We start from the raw sequence: 27,766 nt of genomic DNA, 5'->3' as shown, positions 1-27,766 counted from the left end.
CATCCTTACCTTTCATATGAGAAAATTGAGACCCAGGGAATAATGTAACTTCTCCAGGACATTACTGGTCCTTTCGTTGTTTTGAATAAAGCAAAATAAATTTTGCTGCTTAAAAAAGTTTTAAAAACTACTGAACTCAATGGAAAATTTTTGACATATCTTAATCTAGAAAAGTTTTAAGAAGACCTTAATTCTAAAGGAAGAAAATTAAAGGGTCCTTTACCTACTTTTCAATGATATTTATATGAGAAAAGACTTAACATCTTCTATGACTATTTTTCAGTGGAAAATGTGGGGGGGGAACCCATCCAATGGATCGTGACATCAACCTATGACTCATAAACTGCATTTTTAAAAACTAAAAATAGGGCGCCTGGGTGGCTCAGTTGGTTAAGCAGCTGCCTTCAGCTCAGGTCATGATCCCAGGGTCCAGGGATCGAGCCCCACGTCGGGCTCCCTGCTCAGCGGGAAGCCTGCTTCTCTCTCTCCCTCTGACTGCCACTCTGCCTATTTGTGCTCTCTATCTCTCTGTCAAATAAATAAAAACCTTTAAAATAAAAAAATAACTAAAAATAGAATAAAAAAGTCTGATATGTGTATTATAAATAGCTAGGGCCAAGTATTGCTTCATGAAATCTACGTTGCTTATGCTGCTGTACACTCAGTAATGATGTAAAATGTATTTCTTAGCATAGGCCTCAATCAAAACAGACTGAAAGCTACAATGCTAGAATCCCAAGACATTTTCCATATGTAATGTATCTGACATGAAAAGAGTTATATAATTATGTTGTGATGATTGACATTTCCAGGGTCTATATACCTGAAATATTTTGCTCTTTGTAATCATAGTAAAGTTATTGACATGCTGAAGAGCCAAATCTATCAGAACATGCAAAGAAATTCTAAGAATATAGACTGATCAACAGTTTTCCCAAGAAACATAAACATAAAACTTTGTGAAGTAACAACACAATGTTTAAAGAAAGAATCTGAAAGAAACCATGGCTCCTTGAAGAAATGGTTACTCCAAGTCTGGGTAGAAAAATACAAGATGAATGTGGAACATCTTGTGTCAGAAAGCAAAGAAGCTATCAGAGATTAGGTTATGTCAAAAGCTGCAGGAGTCAGCTGAAAAGCTTCCCCCTGATCAAAGATGGGACAACTTGGCTTCAAAGAGAATAATAACTGTAACAGATTGAAACACAAACATATACAAAAATTCAAGAGTTCAAGTAAAAGAGTACACTGATTACCTCCATGGTTGCTAGGATATCAACTCATTATTCTAAAATTGGGTAAATAAAAGAATCCAGCATTTTTTTCTCCCTTTCCTCCAATTTTTTTTTTTCATTTATATCCACAGTTCATGAAGTAAAGTTCCTCTTTGAGAAAAGTCAAAGTTTAAAAAAAAATGCATGACAAATTTAGAAAGTCACCAAATTATAATCCCTAATGAAATAATTATCAGTAATAGCTGTTAAAACCATTAGATAAAACATTGATAGGGAATGTTATAATGGATGAATTAGGCTGGCAACACCTGAACACACTGATCAATTTTAACATAACTGTAAGTGGGACAAGGCCTCCTAATGGGAGACAGTAGGAAGTACCCATAATCAATGTGAAGCATTACTGCCTAAAAAAGAACCTGAATCAAATCAGGCCTCTAGATTTACCAATTGTAGGAAACGGGGGATAGAAAAAGATGTTTAAAAAGACAAAGATGCAATTAGCTAAATTAAAAATATGGGAAATTCTACAAGATCTGATTTCTTCAATAAACAATGGCAAGAAAAAAGTAGACAGGAAATCATTAAAGATTAGAAGAAACTTAAAAGATTCACTTAAATGCAACACTGTAGACCTTATTTGGATCCTGATTTGCATAAACAAATTACAAGAGGACATTTTCATAATTGGGGCAATTTGAATACAGACTGGATACCAGATGATATTAAGGGCTTATTTTTTATTTTGTTAGACATGATAAAGGTACTGAGGTTTTGTTATACAGAGATAAAATATTTTTTAAAATCTGTAAGAATAACGCATGACATATAGAAATCCAGTTAGTAGGCTGACAGGCAGCAAACACTTTGACAAATAGACAGTTCCTTTTCAAGAAAAACATTTCAGCTTTGTGGTAGGTACTGGAATTCCAAATCGCTAAAACACACTTCCTACTTTCAAAGGAAGGTATTAAGGATACCTCAACTGGGTAAATGTCAGTTTTGTTTCTGCTTCAGGATGTGTCTTCCATTTAAAATGTAAACTTATACTCTACATACAATACTTTAAAATGTCACAAATACATAGTAATACTATGTCACTATAAATGCTGTATTAAAAAACTTACAAAATAGCAGAACTGTAAGACGAGCATGTTTCATGATCTTCTTGAATCACCAAATTTATTTTCTTCCCTGTAGCTTTACTTATAGATGTCTTCAGTTTCTTAGCTAGTTTTTTTGGTGTGTTGGTTATAGAAGATTCTTCTGTACAGCAGCTATATACCTCCACCTTTATCTGAAAGTCTGGCCCTGCTTCATTACTAAAATCAAGAGCATTCATAACGTTAGAAACTTAACTCAGTAGAAAATAAAACTGGAACATCCTTTGGTGTTTTCAGAACATTTAAAATCACAATTTGAAACAGGCTTATGTTAATATATGTTAATGAGCCAGAATCTCCCTGTGTTTATTTAGTATCTAAATGACCTCAGAGAGTCAGTGTAACTTCCAGAGCTACCAGCTTCTAAAGTAGGGCCAAATTAACACAATGCGATCAATATACGTAGGCACAGTCCTAAAGAAAAATGATAATATGCCCTGGTCATCTTGTTGCCAATGCTATTTTCCTGATGTCATGTCTTCAGTTATACCTTTTTGTAAGGCATTTACATAATATGTGTGATTTCCTTAAATAACTATCCTCCAAAAGGAAAAGACTTATAAAATGAAAGAAAAGGTTTTTTCTGCTGAAAACTTCAGTGTTCATTTCTTTTTCATAAAGAGTCACAGTCCAATCACTACCATGCCCTCCCCACCCCACCTTTGTACCCAATAACTCTAAAATAATGCTGCACTGTTTGGTTATCTAGGGGAAAACAAACACACAAGCAAGAAGCGATACAAAGAGCTATATACTGCAAGGCAGGAACTCCTTGAGGGAGAGTGCTGCCTTGGTAATCTCTGTATTCTTAACCTTGCATAAAAGGTCCTCAATACACTATTACACTCATATGCAAAAATTTTGCACTTTTAGCAAATGCTAAGTTTGGCTTTGCACTTTTTCAGACACAATGAACTACCTTTACCATAAAAGACTGTGGTGGTATTACTAACAAAATTTACTTAAAACCGCAAGAGATCCATCAGCAGTAGATGTTGCCTTACATGGAAGATCCATCAGTCTCAGAGATTTTAAATGGCCAATCTATACTTTGGATAAATCCAAGGAATAACTCCCAGATATTTTTATAATTTACTTGGCAACCTTTAAACATACAGTATTACTGGTAATGACTAACAAATGTCAATATTTAGAGAAAAACCAGAGATTCATAAATATTGAATACTTATTAAAAACAATCATAACAAAAGCACATTTTTAAACATTTAGAACATTTGTCAGCAGTTATTTTTGGAACAATTTAAAATATTTACAGAATTTTTAAAAATTATAAATCATGTGGTGTCTTCCGAAGTAACTTGCATTGTTCTCTCAATGAAAAAAAAATTATGATTTTGTCTTTGTGGTAAAAGCAAAGAATAGCAAAATGATGTGAAGAAAAGAGCCCATTAACAGGACAGTTTTGGTAGAAAAAAATGCACTAGCAAAAGTTGATTATGGAAATAAAAGTAGTTAGATAACCAAGGAAAATTATTCTTTTAGTCTCAATTACATAAGCATTTGGTGATATTTTGAGGATCCTAAATAAATTCCTTTGGTTCAATAGTTTGTAAGAAGGCCTGAACAACTGCTAATAACTCAGAACAATGTGTTTTATTTTTCTGTGCTACACAATTATTTATGGCATACTGGACAGAAGCCACAAAACATGGTTTGCAATAGTTTTTCTAATGTTATGTGAGTGGCAAAACTACTCTCCAATCTCTACTGTTTAGCTCATAACTGAAAATGGCAAAAACCATGTACATTCAGTTTTATTTTAATAGTTAAGTAGCTATTAATATTGAGATACAAAGACAGTGTTTTTGAAACCCTGAAAGAAATACAAATCACACACTGATTTAGGACAATAGAACCTCTGAAAGAGGCCAGGAAAAACTTATGTTGGTTAAAAGTGATTTCTATGGCTACCTGAGGAGTTCCTTCTGGTTCTGTATTATGACCACAATAAAATGAGCCTGTAAAAGAGCAGGGGCAATAAAAAAAGCCCTAAGGATCACCCAATTTTTTATTGTTTTGGAGTACATGAAAGAAGTACACCGTAAGAAAAAGAACATCTCGAAATTTTACCAAAGTGCTTTCCCTATGGTACATATTTCAGGACAATCTTATAAATAAAGTTGTTATAACTATTTTAGCATTTCTGTAACTAAATATCCTCTATGAGATGTAAGAACCTGTTTTATGCTCAAATTCACTTTATATAAAATAATGTTATAATGAGATTCCATTGTATTCACAGCTTGGTTAATAATGAAACTATACATGTTTAAAGAAACTAATAAAAATTTATCATATCCAATGAGTCAAATATTTACTACTAATATTACATGATTTCCACTTTATTTTACATTGAAAAATTTCAAATGCAAAAGTGGGCTTCTTCTGAATAAAGTAATTTTCAAAATCAATTTAAACATTTAAAGATCTTAATGCTTCAAAAATAATCCAAAAACCCAATAATTTTGCCTTCCTTTAAAGGTAGAATTTTAAATTGTTCTCATTCTCTAAAGATTTAAACATACTTACAATATAGTTACATTTTCAAAACATAGATCTGTGACTGTTTTATCCACAATCACCATGTCAGTATCAAAAACTTCAGCTCCCATTTTGAATAAACAGAAAATGGCATACTGCTGTGATCCTAGAGAAAAAAGAGTGCTCCATGAGATGAATCATGCCTATATCATGTTAAAATCTACTTGAAAATGACAAATTAGCTCTAATATTTGTTAAAAGATTCTTATTTTTATATATGTTACACTGTAATCGTTAACTTTTTATAGGGATTGCTCTGTCAGTCTATGTTAACACCTTTCCCAACCAGAACAAAGCAATTAAACCAAGGAATATCAAAAAATGAAGCTGAAAATACAGGCCTCTCAGCAGCCTAAAGCAAGCATCACATTCATAAATTTTATTCCTAGAAACTCTTTAGACTTTCATTAATAGCAAATTTATTATTGTATATATACTATTACTGCTGTCATTTTGGTTTCCAAGTCTATTTAAGAAGAAGTTTTCTATTATAAGAGGTTAGGGGCAGGCACGCTAACAACAGCAAAACATTTTCCACCAAACTGAGAGCAAAGGAGGAAACCACAAAAACAATAAAAAGCAGGCATGTGAACACAAAAAACATAGCTGCTGAGCCTTTTAATTTGGTGATGTTTTTAAAAAGTATTGGGTGATTAAAGGGCTAAAACCTCATTATTGAGAAAATGTAGCTCTTCAGAAAAACTTATTCTCTATAGTAATCAGAAAGATACGCTTAATCCCCACATGTATTCCTTTGTAAAGTAAATTATATTTCCTAATTGAATAACAAATATACTAACCTGACTTTGGATTCTTCATATAAAACTAATTATGCTCAATATGATTCAGTTTTTTAAACTATGAGGAACAAAGATATCACAATAGACAAGAAAGATAAAGGATTATCATAGCTTTTCCACTTTGCCTCTAGAAATCATTTGAGGTTAATTTCTATGACCTAAGCAATACACGGATTTGTGAAAATACATGGATTTGTAAATGCTGAAGGGGGAAAATCAGATCAAGCTAAAAATCTTTCCCTCTTACATCCTGTTAAATAATCTGAAGTAACAAAACAAGGCAGAAAAGATCTCCCAGATTCCGGTCAAAAAGAAATGCTGCCTTTACCTTTACTCCTTAAACATTTTCTTTTGTTGTACCTTCCCTTCCACACAACCTGTTACAGTCCTTGCATGGGTTCCAATCAACAACTAAAAGTACATTAGGTAGGTATTATCTTAATTAATATCAAGCAATTACAACATATTTGTACTAAAAATAGGAAAAAATACAGTTCAGCAAGATACAGCTTATTCTGTCAAATGACATCAATTTATTTCATGTGGAAGCAGCTTTTTCTCCCAATAGTCACAAATTTACTATACCCTAAAGAAAACATTTCAAATATAAATTAAAATCGTACATACGTTCCTTATTGCTGAAGTGATCAGAGTCTTTCCACATTAGTGGTATACGAATATCTATGAAGGAGGGGAAAAAGAAATGACAAGTAATAATCTTGATAAATTCCATTTCTTAGCGTGAAATGAACCTCTGAATTCCATAATGGATTCTGACCATTAAAGCCAATATAAAATTTATTATTTAAATATTCTAACACAGGCAATATTTTCTCAAAAATAGCTTAGACTAGGAATATAAAATCTCTTATAGTTATTTAAATAATATACTAAAAAACCTTACCAACTATTACTCAAGAAATTATTAAGTAAGGTCTAATAAGCTTATGCCATAACATTTTCATTTTGTGATTTATTGTTTTTGCAATAGATGAAATAGTTGAATTTCTATTTTGGGTAAGTGGGAGCAACAAATGTAGTTAAATACATTTCAAAATCATAAAATAGTAGGTAGAAAGGATGTCAGGACTTCCACTATGCAAAAGATGAAGAAAATTAAGTGACTTGTCTAAGATCATTGTTCATGACAAACAGATCCAAACTTTTTCATTAAGAAGATTTAACTTGTCTATGAAAGAATTTGTAGATCTTTGTATATTCATGTTACAAACTATGGCATTTCCCTTAAGAAATAAAACTAAAAAAAGTAATGCATTCCTTCTTCAAAACCAAGGAAAGGGCATATGTTCTAAAAGTGATCAAAATGTATTTTCTCTCATTCACACATTCTTCAAACCTTAAAGTAATTATGCTAATGATGCTTACTCCAGATGTTAATCTAGACCTTTGACACAGTCAAAATTCTTCCTTCCTAGTTACCTCCATTCTTCCCTTTACTTTTTTTTTTTTTAAAGATTCTATTTATTTGACAGAGAGAGACACAGCGAGAGAGGGAACACAAGCAGGGGGGTGGGAGAGGGAGAAGCAGGCCTCCCGCAGAGCAGGGAGCCCGATGCGGGGCTCGATCCCAGGACCCTGGGATCACAACCCGAGCCGAAGGCAGACGCCCAACGACTGAGCCATCCAGGCGCCCCCCCTTTACTTTTAATACTAGATTAACAATTTTCCTCTGACATTCTAACAGTATCTATATTTTTCAAAGAGAATCAAAGTTCTACCAAGTAGATTAAGATGTATGAATTACAGCATAACACAGCACAGTAGAAAGCTCAATGATAAAGTGAAATTAGTTTTAATTACTCAGAGTATAAATACCTCAAACTTTTGTGTTTAAGACACTTCCCTATTACACTTAGGGAAGTGTAATATGCATATTTTCATACCTATTAATTATGCCACTTTCAAATAATTACAAATCTTTATGAACATAAGCTGCTTGGCTACATTTATGTTGTGCTTCACTTTAAGTCCTATGATTCTTTGTCTACATATTCATTTGTTTAGAATCCTTTATAAGGTTCTTAATGCCTATTTCTAATTTCCTTTCTAGAAAAGCTTTATAATACTCCTTCACCCTTACCCGTCCAACCAGGTATGTGTGTATGAGTGTCCTGCCACTGCTGCCTTAGCAGTTGTGGTAAAAAAATATTACTTACTGGGCTCTCTCCGTGTGCCCAGCTAAACACCTTATATATATCTCATCTAACCATAATTTTTAAAATATATTTACTAATTTAACAGACAATTGACAAATTTAGATTTGCATTTTTTTAATTAACAAGAAAAATGTTAGTACATTTATCAGCCAGTTCAGTGAATGTTTGTATCCATGACCCACTTTTCTTTTTTTTAACATACTGTTTATGCTTTGTACTTTTAAAAGTTAATTATTTAATCTATGTGAGAATTTGGGGGTATATGAGGTAAAATATTCTTCTTATAAAAATAATTGTTCCAGCTCCATTTATATATCTAATAGGCATTCCCTTCCTCATTGATTTAATGATTCAATGGATCTTTATCATATATGCCATTCTGAGTATCTGTCCTTTGGCTATATGCTTTACAGATCTAATTGAATCATTTAACAGTTACTGTCTATCCTAACAGCAATACCATACTATTATAACTGCTGGATCTTTATAGTATACTTTACCATTTGCTAGAAATATAGCCTTCCAAAACATCTTATTCTCAATTGCTAATTTCTTTATGTGAATTTTAGAAATATATTGTCCAAATTCTCCCTCTAATGTATGGTGATTAACATAACATAATAAAATATAAATAAATAAATAAATAAAATATTTTATTAGAATTCTATTATCCAAATTAATTTGAGAACTGGTAACTTTATAATACTCTGTCAATATATATTCAGTAGCACTATACAGGTTACCCTTACGTTTTTATTAAGGTTATTCTTGGGCTATTTAATATTTTTGTTTTTTGTTGTTTTTATTGTAAAAGAGATCTTTCTGCCATATTTTCTAACTAGATATTATTGGTTTTGAGAACAGCTTACCACTTTTTGTATATTTACCTTGAATCTAGCCACTTCTACTGATTTTTTTATTAGTTCAAATAGTGTTTCAGTAAATTTCCTTAGATATTCTAGGTCTGCAATCTATTATTTTAAAATAGTATTCAGTTTCTCTATTTCTTTTCAGCAGTTTCATCTTTCATTCTTGCTATTTTAGCTGCAATTTCTTAAATTGTGTCAAAATTATATTGATAATAATAGACATTTTTACTTTGTCCTTGATTTTAATGGGACTGCCTTTATTGTTTTATAATTATGACTTGGCTGATACCCTGTCAAAGAGCCTGCTTCTTGCTTGGCCACAGTTGCTGACTCATTTCATTTCACAACTGTTCTTGTTCACAGCTGTTCTTGTCCTATTAGGGTGGTATTAACTATTTACACTATCTTGGGAGGAACATGAACCCTGACTTCCTCTGCTATATACCAATAGCCTATGGGTCAGTCTTGCCTTTTCCCATGCCTACCTACGTCAAATTCTCAAGAGAAGGCACACATTTCTTATCTATTTCCCAGGTGGTCAGGTACTGTTCAGATGACAAAAGATGTGTAACCCACCAACTGTGATTTTTAATTCAGCTTCAAATAGAAATTCCTTCCAGATGCTTGCAAATGGTTGACTCAGTTTTAGCTGACAGTGCTCTTACCTTTGTCTCTTTTTATGTCTTCATTGACACTTTTATGATAAACTGAAAGAGACATACATAATACAATGGCTAACTTGATGCTGTCAACACCTAAAAGTCTTTCTATCATTTTCAAAAGTAAAAACCGAGGCACTTTATGAACTGATTTGGCTTTAGATATTGAATTAGTAGTCAATGAATAAGCAGAGACAACTGCCACAATGCAATTATTTGATATTTAGTAAGAACGATCAGGATATATCTGACTTATCTTTTTATTTTTATAAGGATCTGGCCATGAGTGGTGAAACTGGAAATGGAAAACCCAGGTATTGCCTGGTAATCAATGTAATCTCAGAACATTAGGAACCTTTGTTGCAAATACTCATTTTGATCAAAAGTCATCCCAATGTCAAAAGAAAATGTATTTATAAATGTGAATTAGTTTTTAATTTTCTTTGTTTTTATTTCTTACAAATAAAGAGACAAGATATAATTAAGTTGAAGCAAAGATGAAGAGAAATTACATATGTATTCCATTTTCTGAGGCTTCCAGTTCCTTAATTTAAAATTATCTCTTGGAAAGAAGGAACACATGCAGAAATAAGTTTAATTTCTACACTTGAGTATTTGTGGTCAGGAAAATAGTTTTTTTCTCTTACTTTAAATGTTTTTACTTAAGTACTCTTCTAAATGTGCAGTAAATGTTAATATCATGAATTGCTGTAGCAAATAAACTATTATGTCAATAGGTGTTAGCTCTATCATGTCATTTTAGTCTTCAACAGCAATTTAACATATCTTACTCGTGTACTTAGTGGCACTAAATCACAAGCAAGAAATGGAGGATTATGTTTAAGTATTTTTAGAAAATCTCCCTTAAAGATCTCAAATATTTTATTTATTCACATTGAAATGTATCGAACATAGTGCACAACTACTACGTAAAAGTACTGTGTTTGGCATCAGAAGCATATAAGGAGGAATAAAACAAGTTTTATTCCAGTCTTATAATTGGAAATATGAAGACATGAATATAAATAACTATAAAACAAGCAACAGATTTTATATAGTTCAGTTACTTTCCGAGGAATTTTTTGCTGAGGGCAATTCTTATGATTTAGGACAATTACATCCTGTAAAATTCAGATCTATCCTTCCTGCATGAGAATTTTGTTTATCCATAAAGACATTTCTAAAAACAGTTCCTTGGGCAAGAGAGCTGAAATGCAGCCGCATGTTCCCTGGAGCTAAGAGAACAAGGCTTCCGGCCAATGAAACAAGCTAGTTATGACTTAAGGGCTGATGGAGGTCGGTTGTTCCCAAAATGTACCGATGAGATAATATTTGTAAAAGGTACATTATCTGGCTAGTGTACACGAGTCAGCCTGTGTTCACTTCAATCTTTGGCAACTCCAAGCCACTGTCTAGTTTCCTTAACACTTTGGAGAAACTGAGACAGCACAGCATAAGTGCCATCTAGTGGTAAAGGGTCTCCCATCTGGATTAGGAATTCAAAGAAAGAAAACGTTTCCAGCTGGAATGGTAACAGGGAAGGTTCTATAGATGAGCAAACAGATCCTGAAGATAATATAGCTATTTCAAGAGCTAATTTGGTGTCAGAAGTAGGCAGTGTATTGACAGAAAAGGGAGAGAAATGTCTGGCTAAGCAGACACTTTATGTACAGGAGTAGAAGATATGGCTAGAAAAATAGTTGGGTCAGAATGGAAAACTGTTGAGGGGGAACGTTTGGTTTTTATCCTATGGAAAACAAGAAGCAGTCATCCATCCAATCAATATCCAAGGAGCAATTACTATGTGTAAGCACTGTTTTGGCTTCAGGGTATACAGTGATGAACAAAACATAGTTCCAACCCTCATGGAACTTCTAGCCTGGACAAACATAGAACTGCTATTGAAACTTCTGAGCAGAAAAGGAATGGAGTCAAAGATTTGAGTTTGTAGCCCAGCCCAACCACTTACGGGAAGTCTGAGTCTAGAAAAAGAGAACTATCCTACCTATTTCACAAAACTTCACTGAAGAGAAAACTGCATAATATATATAATACATATGAAACAGCTTTCTCAAACTGTAAAATCTTACATAAATGTACAGCAGAGTGATGAAAACAGTGTTTTAGAACAACTATAGATAGAGGCATGCAAAATAAAATGAAGGAAAAAAAATGGATGCAGGGAGTTAAAAGCCCACAAATTCTAAGAAGGCACTTAATAGAATTTATTCAGCAATATAAAAACAATCCATCTATAGCATACCTGATATGGCAATCTTTCCTTTACATGCTGTCCGTTCTTTACTGTCAAAATTCACATCACTGTCAAAAGGAAAAAACCTAATGAAGAAAAGATCTTTTCTAATAAGCAATGTTTTAACAATCTTTCACAAATGCCTAAATATTAAAAACAGACACATATCCGCACATAATAATGACTTCCAGTTAACATAAACTACTTCACTCAAACTTCACCATGTTTAGTCAACAGCTAGCTGCCTTTAAGAGAAATATATAGAGACATTCTCTTTCATTTTTCATATAAGCTTTACATTCCCTGAAGATTATATACTGGCTTACCCTACAATGAAAGCCTTCTGTGAACACTTATTTATAAGCAAGATGTGCAGTATTTGTCCAGGTCCTAGGAAGTGTAATACCTTGGATCACCTTTCATAAATTACATTTCTAGCTTACCAGATTATAGTTGCCTGAAAAAGCTAAAGAGCTTCCCAACCATGAATTTGCTGCTCAGTAGTACTTTATCCTTATAAAAATCTAACAAATATCAAAAAATTTATTCTCTGCTATATATTTATATGCAGTAATATATATCATTTGTTTGAAATTCAAAAAACTATATACTAAAACAATAAATTAACTCAGACACTAAAGGAAGGGAGTGGCTCTGCAGAGAATAAAATATGGAGTAAAACATTGTCATGACAACAGAAAAAGTCTCAAGTAAAATTCTTGGTATATAAGACACTCCCAGATCTGACTTTAGAATATACTATTACCATAAAAAAAATTCAAAATAGTTATCTCCTGGTAAATCAAATCAATCCCACCCTTGAATATTTTTCCAGTATCTTATTTCCTAATATCCCACATTTAGAAATTTGCATTGCCATTTCTAGAGCAATATTTCCCAGAGTATTCTGCTTTGCACTTTCTTGGGGGTGAGGATGGGTCTCGACTTAATTTGGCTAGCTAATTAACTACTGGCTAATTTAATTAGGTACTTCAAATAATGTTATAAGATTAAAACTTTTCATCTGAATAAACTGTTTGATTCTTTTTTTTTTATTATGTTATGTTAGTCACCATACAGTACATCATTAGTTTTTGATGCAGTGTTCCATGATTCATTGTTTGCATATAACACCCAGTGCTCCATGCAAAACATGCCCTCCTTAATACCCATCACCGGGCTAACCCATCCCCCCAATCCCCTCCCCTCTAAAACCCTCAGTTTGTTTCCTGAAGTCCATTGTCTCTCATGGTTTTTCTCCCCCTCAGATTCCCCGCCTTCATTTTTCCCTTCCTTCTCCTAATGTCCTCCATGCTATTCCTTATGTTCCACAAATAAGTGAAATCATATGATAATTGACTTTCTCTGCTTGACTTATTTCACTTAGCATAACCTCCTCCAGTCCCATCCATGTTGATGCAAAAGTTAGGTATTCATCCTTTCTCATGGCTGAGTAATATTCCATTGTATATATGGACCACATCTTCTTTATCCATTCGTCTGTTGAAGGGCATCCCAGCTCTTTCCACAATTTGGCTACTGTGGACATTGAGCTGCTATGAACATTGGGGGCATATGGCCCTTCTTTTCACTACATCTGTATCTTTGGGGTAAATAACCAGTAGTGCAATTGCTGGGTCATAGGGAGCTCTATTTTTACTTTTTGAGGAACCTCCATACCGTTTTCCAAAGTGGCTGTACCAACTTGCATTCCCACCAACAGTGTAAGAGGGTTCCCTTTTCTCTACAACCTCTCCAATATTTGTTGCTTCTTGCCTTGTCCATTTTTGCCATCCTAACTGGTGTAAGGTGGTATCTCAATGTGGTTTTGATTTGAATTTCCCTGATGGCTAATGATGATAAACATTTTTTCATGTGTCTGTTAGCCATTTTTATGTCTTCTTCAGAGAAGTGTCTTTTCACGTCTTCTGCCCATTTTTTGACTTGTTTTTTGGGTGTTGAGTTTGAGAAGTCCTTTATAGATCTTGGAAATCAGCACTTTGTCTGTAGTGTCATTTGCAAATATCTTCTCCCATTCTGTGGGTTGCCTCTCTGTTTTGTTTTTGTTGACTGTTTCCTTTGCTGTGTAGAAGCTTTTTATCTTGATGAAGTCCCAAAAGTTCATTTTTGCTTTTGTTTCCCTTGCCTTTGGAAACGTGTTTTGAAAGAAGTTGCTGTGACCGATGTCGAAAATGTTACTGCCTATATTCTCCTCCAGGATTTTGATGGATTCCTGTCTCACATTGAGGTCTTTCATTCATTTTGAGTTTATCTTCGTTATGGTGTTAGAGAATGGTCGAGTTTCATTCTTCTGTAAATAGCTGTCCAATTTTCCCAGCACCATTTATTGAAGAGACTGTCTTTTTTCCGTTGCATATTTTTTCCTGCTTTGTCAAAGATTATTTGACCATAGAGTTGAGGGTCCATATCTGGGCCCTCTATTCTGTTCCATTGGTCTATATGTCTGTTTTTGTGCCAGTATCACGCTGTCTTGGTGATCACTGCTTTGTAATATAGCTTGAAATCCGGCAACGTGATGCCCCCAGCTTTGTTTTTCTTTTTCAACATTTCCTTGGCAATTCAGGGTCTTTTCTGATTTCATACAAATTTTAGGATTGTTTGTTCCAGCACTTTGAAAAATGCTGTTGGTATTTTGATTGGGATGGTGTTGAAAGTATAGACGGCTCTGGGCAGCATAGACATTTTAGCAATGTTTGATTCTAAGAGAGCTTTTGGAGAAAGATTGGATGGGATTCTGAAGTGTAACTAATTTTCAGAAGAGTATGACACCATCTCATCGCGTTTCAGTAGGCATGTTAAAATGATTGCACAGATATTCTTTATTATACATCAAGATTTGAAGACAATATATCAGTCTACTTCTCTTACTCTTACTGGATTAAGCACATAAGCACTTTAGGGAAATATAGTCCATATGAGCTGAAATAATATACTGATATACTTAAGTTGATAAACTTACATAAGACATGTATATAGTATTTATAGAACTACATGTGAGGTATAACTGAAGTAATGTAGTAGACTTAAAACCATACATTTCTTGGGGCACCTGGGTGGCTCAGATGGTTGAGCGTCTGCCTTCGGCTCAGGTCATGATCGAGTCCCACATCGGGCTCCCTGATCCTTGGGAGCCTGCTTCTCCCTCTGCCTCTCTCTCTCTCTCTCTGTCTCTCATGAATAAATAAATAAATAAAATCTTTAAAAAAAAAACCCATAAATTTCTCAAGATCCTATCTAATTTCTTTGTGGTCACATTAGTATTTAAGTTAAAACAGGGAATTCACTAAGTAAAAATAAAAGTACTCATTGATTACTTAAAAATAGTATTTCATTGAATCATAAATTTTAAGTCAAGTTCAATATTTTATACTCAAGTTTAGTTGGAGAACTAAACTTGTCATGTTGAAGAACATTAGCTTGCTTATTAGTTCATCACAGAGTGAAAATTTCAATTGACTAGCCTACTCTAAGGCACACTAGAAATCAAACACAAATCTCAATTTCCTCAAATTGGTATAAGAAATACAATATATATACAGTTGGCTGGCACTTGTAAGTAATATTTCTAAAAACACCTTCTATATGAGCAATGCATAATATAAATTCCTAAAATACTTATTTCAGTGAAGAAATACAAGAAAGCTCTAATATGGTGAGTAACTTGAGTATTATGGAATAGGTCATAGATTATGCTAAAGTTGAGATCCATTAGGTATTACTAAATTGGATTAAATGTGCGCTTTTGCAGGTAAGTGAAATTCTGAAATATAAGAACCACCAAAAGCAAACTTGCCGAAAATTTACCACAAAAAAACAAAAAAAAAATCCCCCCAAATGATTTAACCACACGGCAGAGTACATACAGCTTTCTTCTCTGTAATCATAATATACTTGCATAGGCATTTCCAGGGCCAGCCAACAAACTTATTATACATAAATATTATCAAACTATAATTTAAATCCATTTAATCATATAATCTTACAGAATAATTAAATCTGTTTTTTTTTTAAATGAGAGACACACTGAACTAATTCAGCCTCATTTTGCTGAAGCCTGAATTATTTTCAATTCAAATAACTCCTCAAACTGTTATTTAGGGTGCTAAAATGTGATGTTTTTCTAATTAATCCAAATTGACAATAAAATTGTTAAACATTCTCTGTTTAATAATGTGCTACTGTAGCTAATAGTTTGCTACAGTTAAATAAATACTTGTTTGAAAATCTGCAATGTTAATGCCAATTCTAAACGCTACAATTAGAGAGCCAGCCTGAGGAAAAAGCAAATAACCACAAAATTATCCAAACAGAGGCACAGCTAAATAGTAGTGTACCTTATTCTTATAAACCCAGTTTAGAGTATTATTTTGGTGAGACTTTAAATGTTAATTTAAAAGATAATGATAAAAATATTAAAGACAAACTTTTAATTTTGCTTTTTACTTAATTTCTGCCTGTAGGTAAATAAAGTGACCAACAGAGGGTGCCAATCAACCACTTTGTTGCTCAAAAATCTGTATTAAAATTGACTAAGTACAGATTATCCTATTTTATATTATTCAATATGGGAATTTAAAATAGCATTTATTTGCCAAAATTAACAAGCTATAATTAGAAATTAAACAACTATGGAAGTATTTTATATTTTCTTAATGAAGTACTAAGAGAATTCTAACTGGGATTCTATTATTTGGAAGCAGGTTATAAAATCCTTCACCTCTTATGCAAATATGTGAAAACTATGACATTCAGAAGTGCTTAATGTGGAATTTAAAACATCTTAAATTATGTGGTATAAAATTAATAACTTTCTAAGTATCTTAAATTGGGAAGATGAGGTTTCTATTTCAAACCTTGACATAACAAACTCAATCGACACCAAATAATATAAAACTTAAAAAATAAAGTCAGCAATGTTTTTAATATACCATGTTTTATTGTAGAAATACCAGGAGTACACAATTTTCACTTGCCATCTATACTTTTTCTTTTTTCAGTTTATTAGTGTTTAAGCAATATATTAGGCAACTGGATTATAAGAAACTGGTTAGTGTGGCATTATTAAAATCACAATTACATTGAATGATATGCATAATTAGGTGCTACAAATGACTTTGACTAATAGTATTTTTATAAAACCAAATAAAGTATTTCAGAAGTTAAGACAAGAGATATATTCGCAGGATGGGATAGGAGAGAATATTATTGCTAGAATGTAAGCTCTGTAAGGATTTCTTTCATCTATTTTGTTCACTGCTGAATCACCAGTACCTGGTATACAGCTTAGTACCTTCTAAGACAATAAATGTTTAGTGAATACTGAATGAAGTGAAATATATGTGGCCATTTTGATGGAGGAGGGAGTATTTAGTAGATTCAGTCTGAATCTTTGGTCTGATTCTTACCATCAGTAACTACTTATGCTAAAGAGTTGCTGTTAACCTCTTAGCCTCAGCATCGTCATCTGTAAAATAGGAGAAATATCTACTTACCTCATAGGTACTGAATGAAATAATATTTTAAATGTATTCTATGTCATTCTTAGATATGTTACACAAATACAAGGATTACTTTGTATTTATATTTTTGGCCTCAGTATTTAACTTGGAGCTCATGTGGAAAAGGCACTAAAACATTTGTTAAAGTGAGCAGAGTATGGGGACACTTGGGTGGCTCAATCGGTTAATCGTCTGCCTTTGGCTCCGGTCATGATCCTGGGGTCCTGGGATCAAGTCCCACATCGGGTTCCTTGCTCAGCTGGGAACCTGCTTCTCCCTCTGCCTGCTCTGCCTGCCGCCCCCTCTGCTTGTGCTCTCTCTCTCTCTGACAAATCAACAGATCAACAAGGAAAGCAAATAAAATCACCTATGGCCCATACTTTACAGCATAACTACAAAACAGAGACTAAACAAACTACAGTTTACATATAAGTGGGGAAATTGACAACTGAAACCGTCAAAGCCAGCTCCTGGAGGTCAGGTACCCATTGCAAAACACAATATCAACTTATGATCTCTCCTAGAAGAAAAGACAATGGATATAAGACCTGATGGATACTATAGCCCTGGCTCCTAGAGAGTTGAAAGGGACTCCAAAAGAATTCTGGTTCAGAAATTATTAGTCTTATGGAGAAGAAAGACACACAGTGAAACAGGTATCCTTTAAAGGTTTGGCCATGAAAAAAAAGAAGAAGAAGAAGAAGAAAGCAATCGAAGTTAAAAGCCTTAAAAAACAAAATATTATAAAAAAATCAGGCAACCAACTAACCAACATCTCAAAGGCATCATTTATTAAAGAGACTGCTCTCACTTGGCCATAAATCATCACTTGGCCCAGGAAAACTCTACATCCTGCATATTTAACCAGGGACGAAAAAAAAAAAAAAAAAAAAGGACCCAAACATCCATAGAAAGCTACCATAAAACGAAAATAGGAGGAGTCAAAATGCTTCAGCCGATAAAAATACTCCATCAACCACTCTCCAAAAAATATAAAGTAACAAAAACATGATATTCCAAAATGAATTAAGTGCAATTAAATAAGCTATTACAAATATGAGGAAGTGAGGAATCTGAAATCTTTATATCTCAGACTAATAAAGGATAAACAATAGGTAAATATGCAAAAAAAAAATGAGAGTAAGAACAGGAAAGAAATTGGAAAAAGGAAAATAAAATCATTTCTGAAATGAAGAGTAAAATACCAAGTGCCCAAGGATGAAGACATAAAACTGAAAGTACATTAAGGGACATAGTGGATGAGAATGAAAAGAGCCAAAAGACAAAAATGAGATAAAGATTTTTAAAAACATCAAAGAGAAAGTGATAGACATAGAAGACAGGCAAAGAAGATCCAACTTATGTGTAATTGGAGTCTTTGAATAATAAAAACAAAATAATGAGACAATTAATGCTTTATTCTAGAGGCTTTAACTCCAGGAAAACTGAAAATAAAAGAACTGAATCTACATACTGAAAGAGTCCTAAGCGAGCCAAAATGCTCAGCCTTTAAACATACCCCAATAAAATTATCTGACTTTAAGACAGTGAAAAGTATTTTCAGCCTCTAGACAAAAAGACCAATTCATTTACAAAGGAAAGAAAATTAGACATTAGATTTCCTGATAAGACAACAGAGGAGCGTGGTTTTTAAGAAAAAATGCTTCTTTCAGGAAAGAAGCATTGGCCAAGTATTTTGTATACAGCCAAGCTGTGCTTTTAAGTTCAAACACTAAAGAAAAGCACTTTAAACATAAAAGAATGTGAAGAAAGCTATACTCACATTGAAAAATCTACTAGATCATAACCTCTCTCCAAATAAGAGATGATTTTGGAAAGTACAAAAGGACAGGTAGTGAACGTTATACATATTTAAGAGTAGATCAAAGACTAAAAAAAAGGTGAGAGACAAGTACAAGATTAGCATGTGAATAGTATCTACTCAACCAAAGGAGAAGACAGCCTAGAAAATAATAATAATAAACCAAAATAAAATAGAAAGATAGAGAAGGAAATAAATGGGAAAATAAGTTCATTGATCTCCCCACAGATGATAAGTGAAAACAAAATGATATCTTTTAAAGTAAAAAACAAAATAGTAAAAGCCTAAGTCAGGGGGAATTATATAATTTTTTTTTTAATATGAAGTTCCAGTAACTACTATAACCAGTAAAACTCTTCTTAAATTAAAAAAAATTAAAAAGAGCAGAACAAACCAAATACTAAAAGACAAACCACAATTATAATACACATAAGTTAACATAACATAAAAGAATATGACAAAGCTAAAATCAAGTATATCAGTAATATAAATGTAAATAGGCTTAAACCCCCTAGTTAAAGGATTTTCAGATACACTCATAATGTAAAACCCAACTCTGGGATGAACACAGGAAACACACCTCCAACAAAGTGATTCATAAAGGCTAACATAAAGAGATGGGCAAAGATAAACCAAACAAATGCAAACACTAAGAATGCTTGCGGTTATGATCTTCTTGTTAACAGGCAACCCCAGAATTCAAGTCTAAAAAAGCACTATGAGACAACAGCAACAAAAGGACACTTTATAATACTAAAGGCTGCAATTGACAATATGTATGTAACAAGTGCAAAGATACCAAATGTTTCATAAAACAGAAAGTATCAAATATAAAAGGGGTAAGACAGAAAAACCTTAATAACAAAAATCTGAACCTATCTTTCAGTCCAAGATAGTTCAAGTGGTCAAAAAATAAGACTATAGAAGACTTTATTTTTTTTTAAGATTTTATTTATTTGAGAGAGAGAGAGCACAGCTGGAGGAGAGGCAGAGGGAGAGAGAGAGAAGCAGGCTCCCTGAGATCAGGGAGCCCTATGCAGGGCTCGATCCCAGGACCCTGGTATCATGACCTGAGCCGAAGGCAGACGCTTAACCAACTGAACCACTCAGGTGCCCCTATAGAAGACTTTAAAAACAATCAATAACATAGATCTTTTGAACATTAAACTTTGTATCATGGTAAAAAGAAATATAACTTTAAAAGCCCATGAAAGTTATGAAAATTGACTATATTAAGTCAGAAAGAAAATTACAAAATATTCCTTAAAGTAGAATTAAAAAAAATCTGTTTGATCAAGATATAAAATGAATTCCTCTTTGGTAATGTCCAAGTACCTCATATTAGAAAAACTCTACCTCTCCCTCTTCTGTTTCCCATAGAAAACAACATAAAATCCAGAAAAACTACTTAAAAAACAACTAACTGAAAGGACTGGCAAGCAACCAAAAGTAAGAAATTGGAGAAGAGTCAACACTACAAAGGAGTGGCACCATGGTATAGTCATACAATGGAATACTACTTATCAATAAAGAGGAGCAAATCACTAGTTACATAATGAATCTTAAAAGTATGATGCTGAAGGAAAAAAGAGTACATACTAGACAATTCCATTTATATTAAGCTCTAGAACAGGCAAAACCTACGGTGGAAAAAAAAAATCAGTTAACAATGCTTGCCTCTTAGAGTGAGGGGCAGAGGTAGGTACTACTAATTCAGAGTTGGAGAAAAAGAAACAGGACATATCCAAGAAGTATCATTTATTCCAAGGGTAAAAAAAAAAAAAGGCAAATTCAAATTGAAACAATAGATGACTCTGTTTATGAAAGTGGTAACATAACCATTCAGAAAGAAAAAGATAATTTTTTTTATTCTTATGTTAATCCCCATACATTACATCATTAGTTTTAAATGAAGTGTTCCATGATTCATTGTTTGTGCATAGAAAAAGATAATTTTTAAGTAACTTTTAATCATGGTCTCCTGCCTGTCCACAGGAATGTACACGTTTGCCTGTACATAGACACACACACAAACACACACACACAATGAACTTTCTTTGAATTACATCACAAAAAATAAGGTGAATTGATGGATTAACAGAAGGATGAATTTAGAATAAAGCAAATATAGTTAAAATATTAACTGTAGAATCTAGGTGGTGGGTATATGAGTCTTCATTGTACAATTCTTTTAACCTTTTTGTATGTTGGAAAATTTCATAATTTCTGTATGTTGGGAAAGAACTGCAAAGAAATCCTGAACTTGTCTATGCCTATGATTACTGTCAGTAATCATATTAATACTAAAATTATGAAACTACTTTACATAATTATATAGTTAAACAAATAAGGAAAAAGATTACTGTTACTAGGACTTAAGGTTTTCAGAATAAGTAAAAAGATAAATATAAAATAATTCAAGAAAACAAAAACCTACAAATATCAATTTAAAATCACAATTTTTAAAAAAATCTCTCCCATAGCTATGCCTACTAAAAAGGTTTAAAATCAATGATCCCCAGTAACAATGGGCACACCCAGTGCCCAGATCTTGATTTCAAAATACCATTTGCCAGTGAAGGGAACCAGGACCCATTAGATAAATGGCTGATTCTAGGTGTGAGGCACAGAAAATACAAGGCAAGCCTAGGTCATCTTTTTGTGCTAGAAAGTAAGAAAGTTCTTAAGGACTAATAAAGGCAAGTCAAAAGAATAAAAATGTCAGTCTGAAGGAACTTCCATCAAACAAATTTGAGACAATTTATCTGTCAAAGACTAATGACTATAAAAGATAACACACTGAATAACAATCCATGAATCTATGGAGAGAGAAAGGAGAGCAATGCCCTTCCTTAAAGAAGATTAACTACAAAGTGTAGAAAAAATAATAGGGTTAGATAATCACTATTTGCAAACCCCATTATAATAATGTAGGTGAGGATCATACATGTATATAACCACTAAGTGAAAGCTAGTTAGATAACAGAATATTCTCCTAGTCCCAATATAATGTCCCAAAGATTACTTAGGAATTGCAAAGGAAAAACCATTATATTACAAAGGAGAAATCAAGCAACTGCCATCCAAACCAAGGGATCAAACTGCAGCACACAGAGTGGTGAATCCCATCACATTCACATCGACAGCACAGATCCTACCCAACCTCCCCTCAAAAGATTCTAGCCAAAAAAATATTTAACCTGAGTCTTATGAATAAGCCTTTAAACCCAAATTCCAGATACAGCAAAAACAGAAAATAGGAGAAAAGTTTCAATGATACTATAAAGAGCTAATTAAATAAATAGAAAATGCAGGATATTTTTAAAGGATATTTTTTTAAAGTGTAGACTCTGCAAAGCATTAATGGCAAGAAGTCTTTATAAAAAATAAAATGATTAAAAGAAAATAAAGAGTCATAACCAAATGTACTACATGAACTTTGATTGAGTTCTGGTTTGGGAAAAACAACTATAAAGGATTTTCTTTTAACAACTAGCTGAAAGTGAATTCAGACTGAATATTAGATGATTAGTATGGAATTATTGTTAATATTTTACATATGATAATCATATTTTGGCTATGTAGCAGAATGCTTGTTTTTAGAACCATTGAGATGTACATGCCATGTTGTCTGCAAATTATTTTCAAATGGATCAATACAAAAAAAGAAAAATGTATGTGTGTGCATGTGTATGTGTGTACATATAATACAAAGACAGAAGGGAGAGCAGATGAACCTATACACTATTAACTGGTCCATCTAGGTAGAGAATATATTATTCTTAAAATTTTTATCATACTATTCTTACTATTTTTTTACATATGAAAATTCCATAATAAAAAGTTGACTAAAAAACTGAACAAAGTAGGGAATAATACTTGACAACATTTAACACAGCAAGCGTAGAGGACAAGAAAAGTCAGAACTTAAGAATACGCATGAAGGTGACAAAAAGAATGCTGGGAAGTTTAAGAAGAGGTTTATATCTCTCAGTTTATAATGTGACATTTGCAAACACCTTAGCACAATTATCTGGCACCTAGAAGGCTGTCCGTTAACCCCCATTAACTTCCTCCAGGGTGAGGAGTCCTCAGGCTTTTGGGTCATCTGGGTTCACGTCCTAGCCACGTAGTCACTGTGTCCTTTGAAACAGTTATCTAATATTGCAAAGTCCCATTTGCCAAGTCTTTAATAGAGGTTTATACCTCTCTCAGTTTATAACGTGATATTTGTGCACACCTTAACATAGTATCTGGCACCTGGAAATCTGTCAGTTAACAACTGTTCACTTGCCAGCTAGCCTTCTAAACTTTCCTGAATCTTGCTTCCCCCTTGCTTTTCAACTTTTGGCTTCATCTTGAGCCTCAACAAAACACAGCTCATCACTGCTCTTATATAATCCATGGTCATCTTTCACCCTGAGCTTTTATTTTGCTATTTTTCTTTCTTGAAATGCTGCTTCTCTCTCTGCCTGCCACTCCCCCTGCTTGTGTTCCCTCTCTCACTGTCTCTCTCTGTCAAATAAATAAATAAAATCTTTAAAAAAAAAAAATTACAATTTCCAGTTACATTTGATCAGTGCAGATCATATCTGCACATGACAAAATGCAATTGTAAACAAAAGAATTCATAGGGAATATTCAGATTTCTTTAAAGAAATAATTTTATAATTAAGGGAGACAATTTTTTATAGGAATTATGAACAAATATATGTTAGTGCAAAGCTATTTTCATCTAATGAAGATAATCCCTAAAGAAACTGAAAATCATACACATTTCCAGTTGAGAGTCCCAAATATTTTTTCCTATCTTTTTTCTATCAATCCAATAAGGATTAAGTTTATTTAACATTTTTATAAATCAGTAACTTTAGAAAAGTCATACTACCAAATTAGGAAAACGGTCAAGTCACAATTCACTAAAAATATGTAAAGAACATAAATGTGGAGAACAGATAGGATTCCCAGAGGAGTATTTCATGTAACTGGGAGAGATGATGTAATAGCAAGGTTTTAGTCCCACCCTGTACTTAACCAGTGCTTCTCAAACTCTTCCACTGAAACAGCCCCCTCCTGACAAAATGTCCTTAAAAAGGATGGAGAGGGGAGAACATATATCTTTGTGCGTAGAATAATTCAAATTATACCACAGTTCCAAATTTCTCATGTTTTACCCTAAAAATTCATGGTTATAAAGAAGATATGCCATATTTATCATGGCTTTTTGTATCTCCTGACACATAATCACGTACTCTCAGTGATATATGTGACCCAGTTTGAGAGGCACTGACTTAAACCAAGGTATGTCCATCTGAAAAAATATTTTCCTAAATTACGACACAAGAATAATTTCATTTTATAATGTCAGGGATAAATAATAATGAAAATTATTTGACATTTGTTGAATAACAATTATGTAAAAAGTATTAGATTAGGTTTTTAATATAATCTTAGTTTTAGAAAGATTTTTTTTTTTTTAAAGATTTTATTTATTTATTTGAGACAGAGAGAATGAGAGAGACAGAGAGCACATGAGAGGGGGAGGGTCAGAGGGAGAAGCAGGCTCCCTGCCGAGCAGGGAGCCCGATGCGGGACTTGATCCTGGGACTCCAGGATCATGACCTGAGCCAAAGGCAGTCGCTTAACCAACTGAGCCACCCAGGCGCCCAATATAATCTTAGTTTTAAAAATGTAAATATTATCTTGCCAACCGTAATGAAGGAACTGAGGCCAAAGAGATTAAATAGCTATCCAAAAGCAGTACAGCGAATAAATATTAGTTACTTCGTACACACAATCTCATCAACATTTTATTTTTACAAATATCTTTTTCTGTAACCTGTGTTTTTATCTTATGTATCTATTTATTTATTTATTTATTTATTTATTTTTAAGATTTTATTTATTTTTGACAGAGAGAGAGAGCACAAGCAGGGGGAACAGCAGAGAGAGAGGGAGAAGCAGACTCCCTGCTGGAACAGGGAGCCCGATGCGGGGCTCGATCCCAGGACCCTGAGATCATTACTTGAGCCGAAGGCAGACGCTTAACCGTCTGAGCCACCCAGGCGCCCCCCCTTATGTATCTATTTAGTGGAGGTGTACTGTGAACAGCACAATGGCCACTAAGATATAAAAAGAAATTCTTCACTAGTGCTAGAGCTTTAAGACTGATCAACAATGGGTGATTTAAGACCATTTATATTAGAAAAGAGACCAACAAAGTTGAGTCAATTCTTAGGTTCGAGAAGACTTGGCATTATGAAGCACTGGGTGTTACATGCAAACAATGAATCATGGAACACTACATCAAAAAAAATAAAATAAAATAAAAATAAAAAATAATAAAAGTCAAAAAAAAATTTAAGAAAGAAAAAAGGGGATAGATGGATCAGTACAGCAAAATATTGAAAATTATTTAACCTAAGGATGGATATATGGGTGTTAATTACTCAACAGTCTCTTCTTTTGCGCATGTTTGAAAACTTTGATGATAAAAAGTTGAAATAAAAAAAAAGACTTGGCATTGTAAATGGGATAGGATGTAAATTTTATTTACAAATAAATCCTAGACCTGATCCAAAATGGCAGCACAGAGTAACCGAGAGAACAAGGACCAGAAGGTACTCAGCAAATCCTAAGCAACCTCTCGTTAGCATGTCACTAGCCAGTGACATGTCCTTGAGTAAGTTGCTTGCCTCTCTAGGACTTATGTTCACCATATGAAAGGAGTGTGCATTTCAATTTCTACACTTAAGTTTCCATTACTCTCAGCTAGCACCTCTTTATCAGCATTTTTAAGCAATTTTTTTAATTCACATTTCTATATACTCAACTATCAGTCTTGGTCCTTTTTTTTTTTTTTGAAGATTTATTTATTTACCATTTGAGAGAAAGAGAGTGAGCTTGTGGGGAGAGGAGCAGACCGAGAGGGAGAGAATCTCAAGCAGACTCCCACTGAGTATGGAGCCCGAGACGATGCTCACTCTCACAACCTTGAGATCCTAACCTGAACTGAAATCAAGAGTCAGAGGCTTAACCGACTAAGCCACCCAGGGGCCCTAGTCTTGGTCCTTTTTAAAATATTCCCTCAATTCTTGCTTCTTAACCATCTTATAATCTGGAACACAACAAAACTGCCTAGTGAAAACTGCTAATAATATTAAGTTTACTCTGAGTTCTACTGCCAAAATGTTTATAATATCAGAGACTACTTTGGTATATTTATTTTTTAAAAGCTTTTGTGACTTGATAATTGACATTAAAATTAAATTATATTGTGTTCTTATTCAAACACTTGAGTGCATTAAAAGCCATAAGAAAACTATGCTACTAACCATCTTCCAGTTTGATTTGCAACCTGTTCTTCTAATTTCTGTAGCTCCGATGTGTAAGCCATTATTCGAGCATTGCATACCATGAGATTCTTAACTGCATGCAAGATCTGGTCTTTCTGAGTGCTCAGAGAAAGGAGCTTCCATATTCCTTCTCGCATTCGAATTTCTAAATCTATTTTTTCTTGAATGCTGCAATCCTTAAAAAAAAGGAGAGAAAATATTCTTAAAAGATAGCAAAAATTCAAAATTATAACATTTATTTTTACCCCAATAGATGGAAAAGGTACTAGACATCATTTTAATGTTATAACATATTGAGAAAGTAACAAAGTTTTAATGTATAATAGCACAAAAGATATAGCTATTTGAAAATGCTCTTTGCAAACCTTAATTTCTTATTTTATTAGGAAGTCTTTACAATCTAGTGGAGAAACAGAACAGAAACAAGGGTGAGAAACATTACATATTCTTAGCATAATTTCACGAGGTTGGATAATGTCCCCCAAATATTCCTGTCCTCCCAGAACTGCAGAATGTGATCTTATTCGAATATAGGGTTTTGCAGATATAATTAGCTAAGATGAGGTCATACTGTAGTATGGGCCCAAACCCATTGGCTGGTGTCCTTATAGGAAAGCACATGAAGAAAGAGACACACACAGAGAGAACTACATGCAAAGACTAAAACAGAGATGGGAGTAATGAGTCTACAAGCCAAGGACCACCAAGCAACCACCGGAAGCTGGAAAAGGCAAGGGAAGATTTCTTCCCACAGCCCTTAGCAGGAATATGGGCCTGCCAGTAGGTACCTTGATTTCATACTTCTGGATCCCAGAACAATGAGAGAATAAACTTCTACTGTCTAAAGTCACCCAGTTTTGGTAATTTGTTATAGGACAACCTCAGGAAACTAATACAATAATATAGTAACTAATGTAAACAATATAGCACATGCATATATTATATAGTTGTATTGTGGAATGGCAAGATGTGGTTGATGATTAACCAAGGGAAAATTTTCTAAAGGAGAAGATGCTGGAAAAGGGACTAAGGTTTAGCGGCTGTGGTAAGCAATGTAAATAAAATCTCAAAAGCAAGAATGAAAACACTGTGCCCAGAAAATGTCAGAAGCTTTAGCTATCAGATGGAACAGAGATTCAGAATACATTTTTGGATATGTTTACTTTGGATATGTTTACTTGGATATGTTTTAAGAGTCATCATGAAACTACTAAATCACTTTAGTACTGAAAGTCTTTTATTCCATACAATGATCTTGTAATGGCCTGGTTCTATATACAAGTTACACATGTAACATTAAAATTCTATAAACTGCATTGCTTTATTCACAGTGGCTTTTTAAAAAATTAAA

The 27,766-nt window shown here is 33.4% G+C and overlaps 1 protein-coding gene across 3 annotated transcripts in view; it reads right to left on the bottom strand.

Annotated features, from left to right (window-relative positions):
- RTKN2 (rhotekin 2) overlaps nucleotides 1–27,766 on the bottom strand; it is a 79,089-nt gene that overhangs the window by 45,238 nt on the left and 6,085 nt on the right. For 2 of the 3 annotated variants that reach the window (XM_081824183.1, XM_006742802.3), the window contains exons 2-6: nucleotides 26,395–26,591; nucleotides 11,729–11,787; nucleotides 6,388–6,441; nucleotides 4,949–5,066; nucleotides 2,363–2,557 (exon numbers count right to left, since the gene is read on the bottom strand). In XM_081824183.1, the coding sequence (XP_081680309.1) occupies nucleotides 2,363–2,557; nucleotides 4,949–5,066; nucleotides 6,388–6,441; nucleotides 11,729–11,787; nucleotides 26,395–26,591 (623 nt within the window). The remainder of the gene's footprint in view (nucleotides 1–2,362; nucleotides 2,558–4,948; nucleotides 5,067–6,387; nucleotides 6,442–11,728; nucleotides 11,788–26,394; nucleotides 26,592–27,766) is intronic. The other variant, XM_081824182.1, reaches the window with a different exon arrangement.

The sequence above is a fragment of the Leptonychotes weddellii genome, chromosome 6, assembly GCF_054177405.1.
Source record: "Leptonychotes weddellii isolate Sample4059 chromosome 6, ASM5417740v2, whole genome shotgun sequence".
Lineage (NCBI taxonomy): Eukaryota > Metazoa > Chordata > Mammalia > Carnivora > Phocidae > Leptonychotes > Leptonychotes weddellii.
This window is presented reverse-complemented; position numbering and strand designations above follow the sequence as displayed.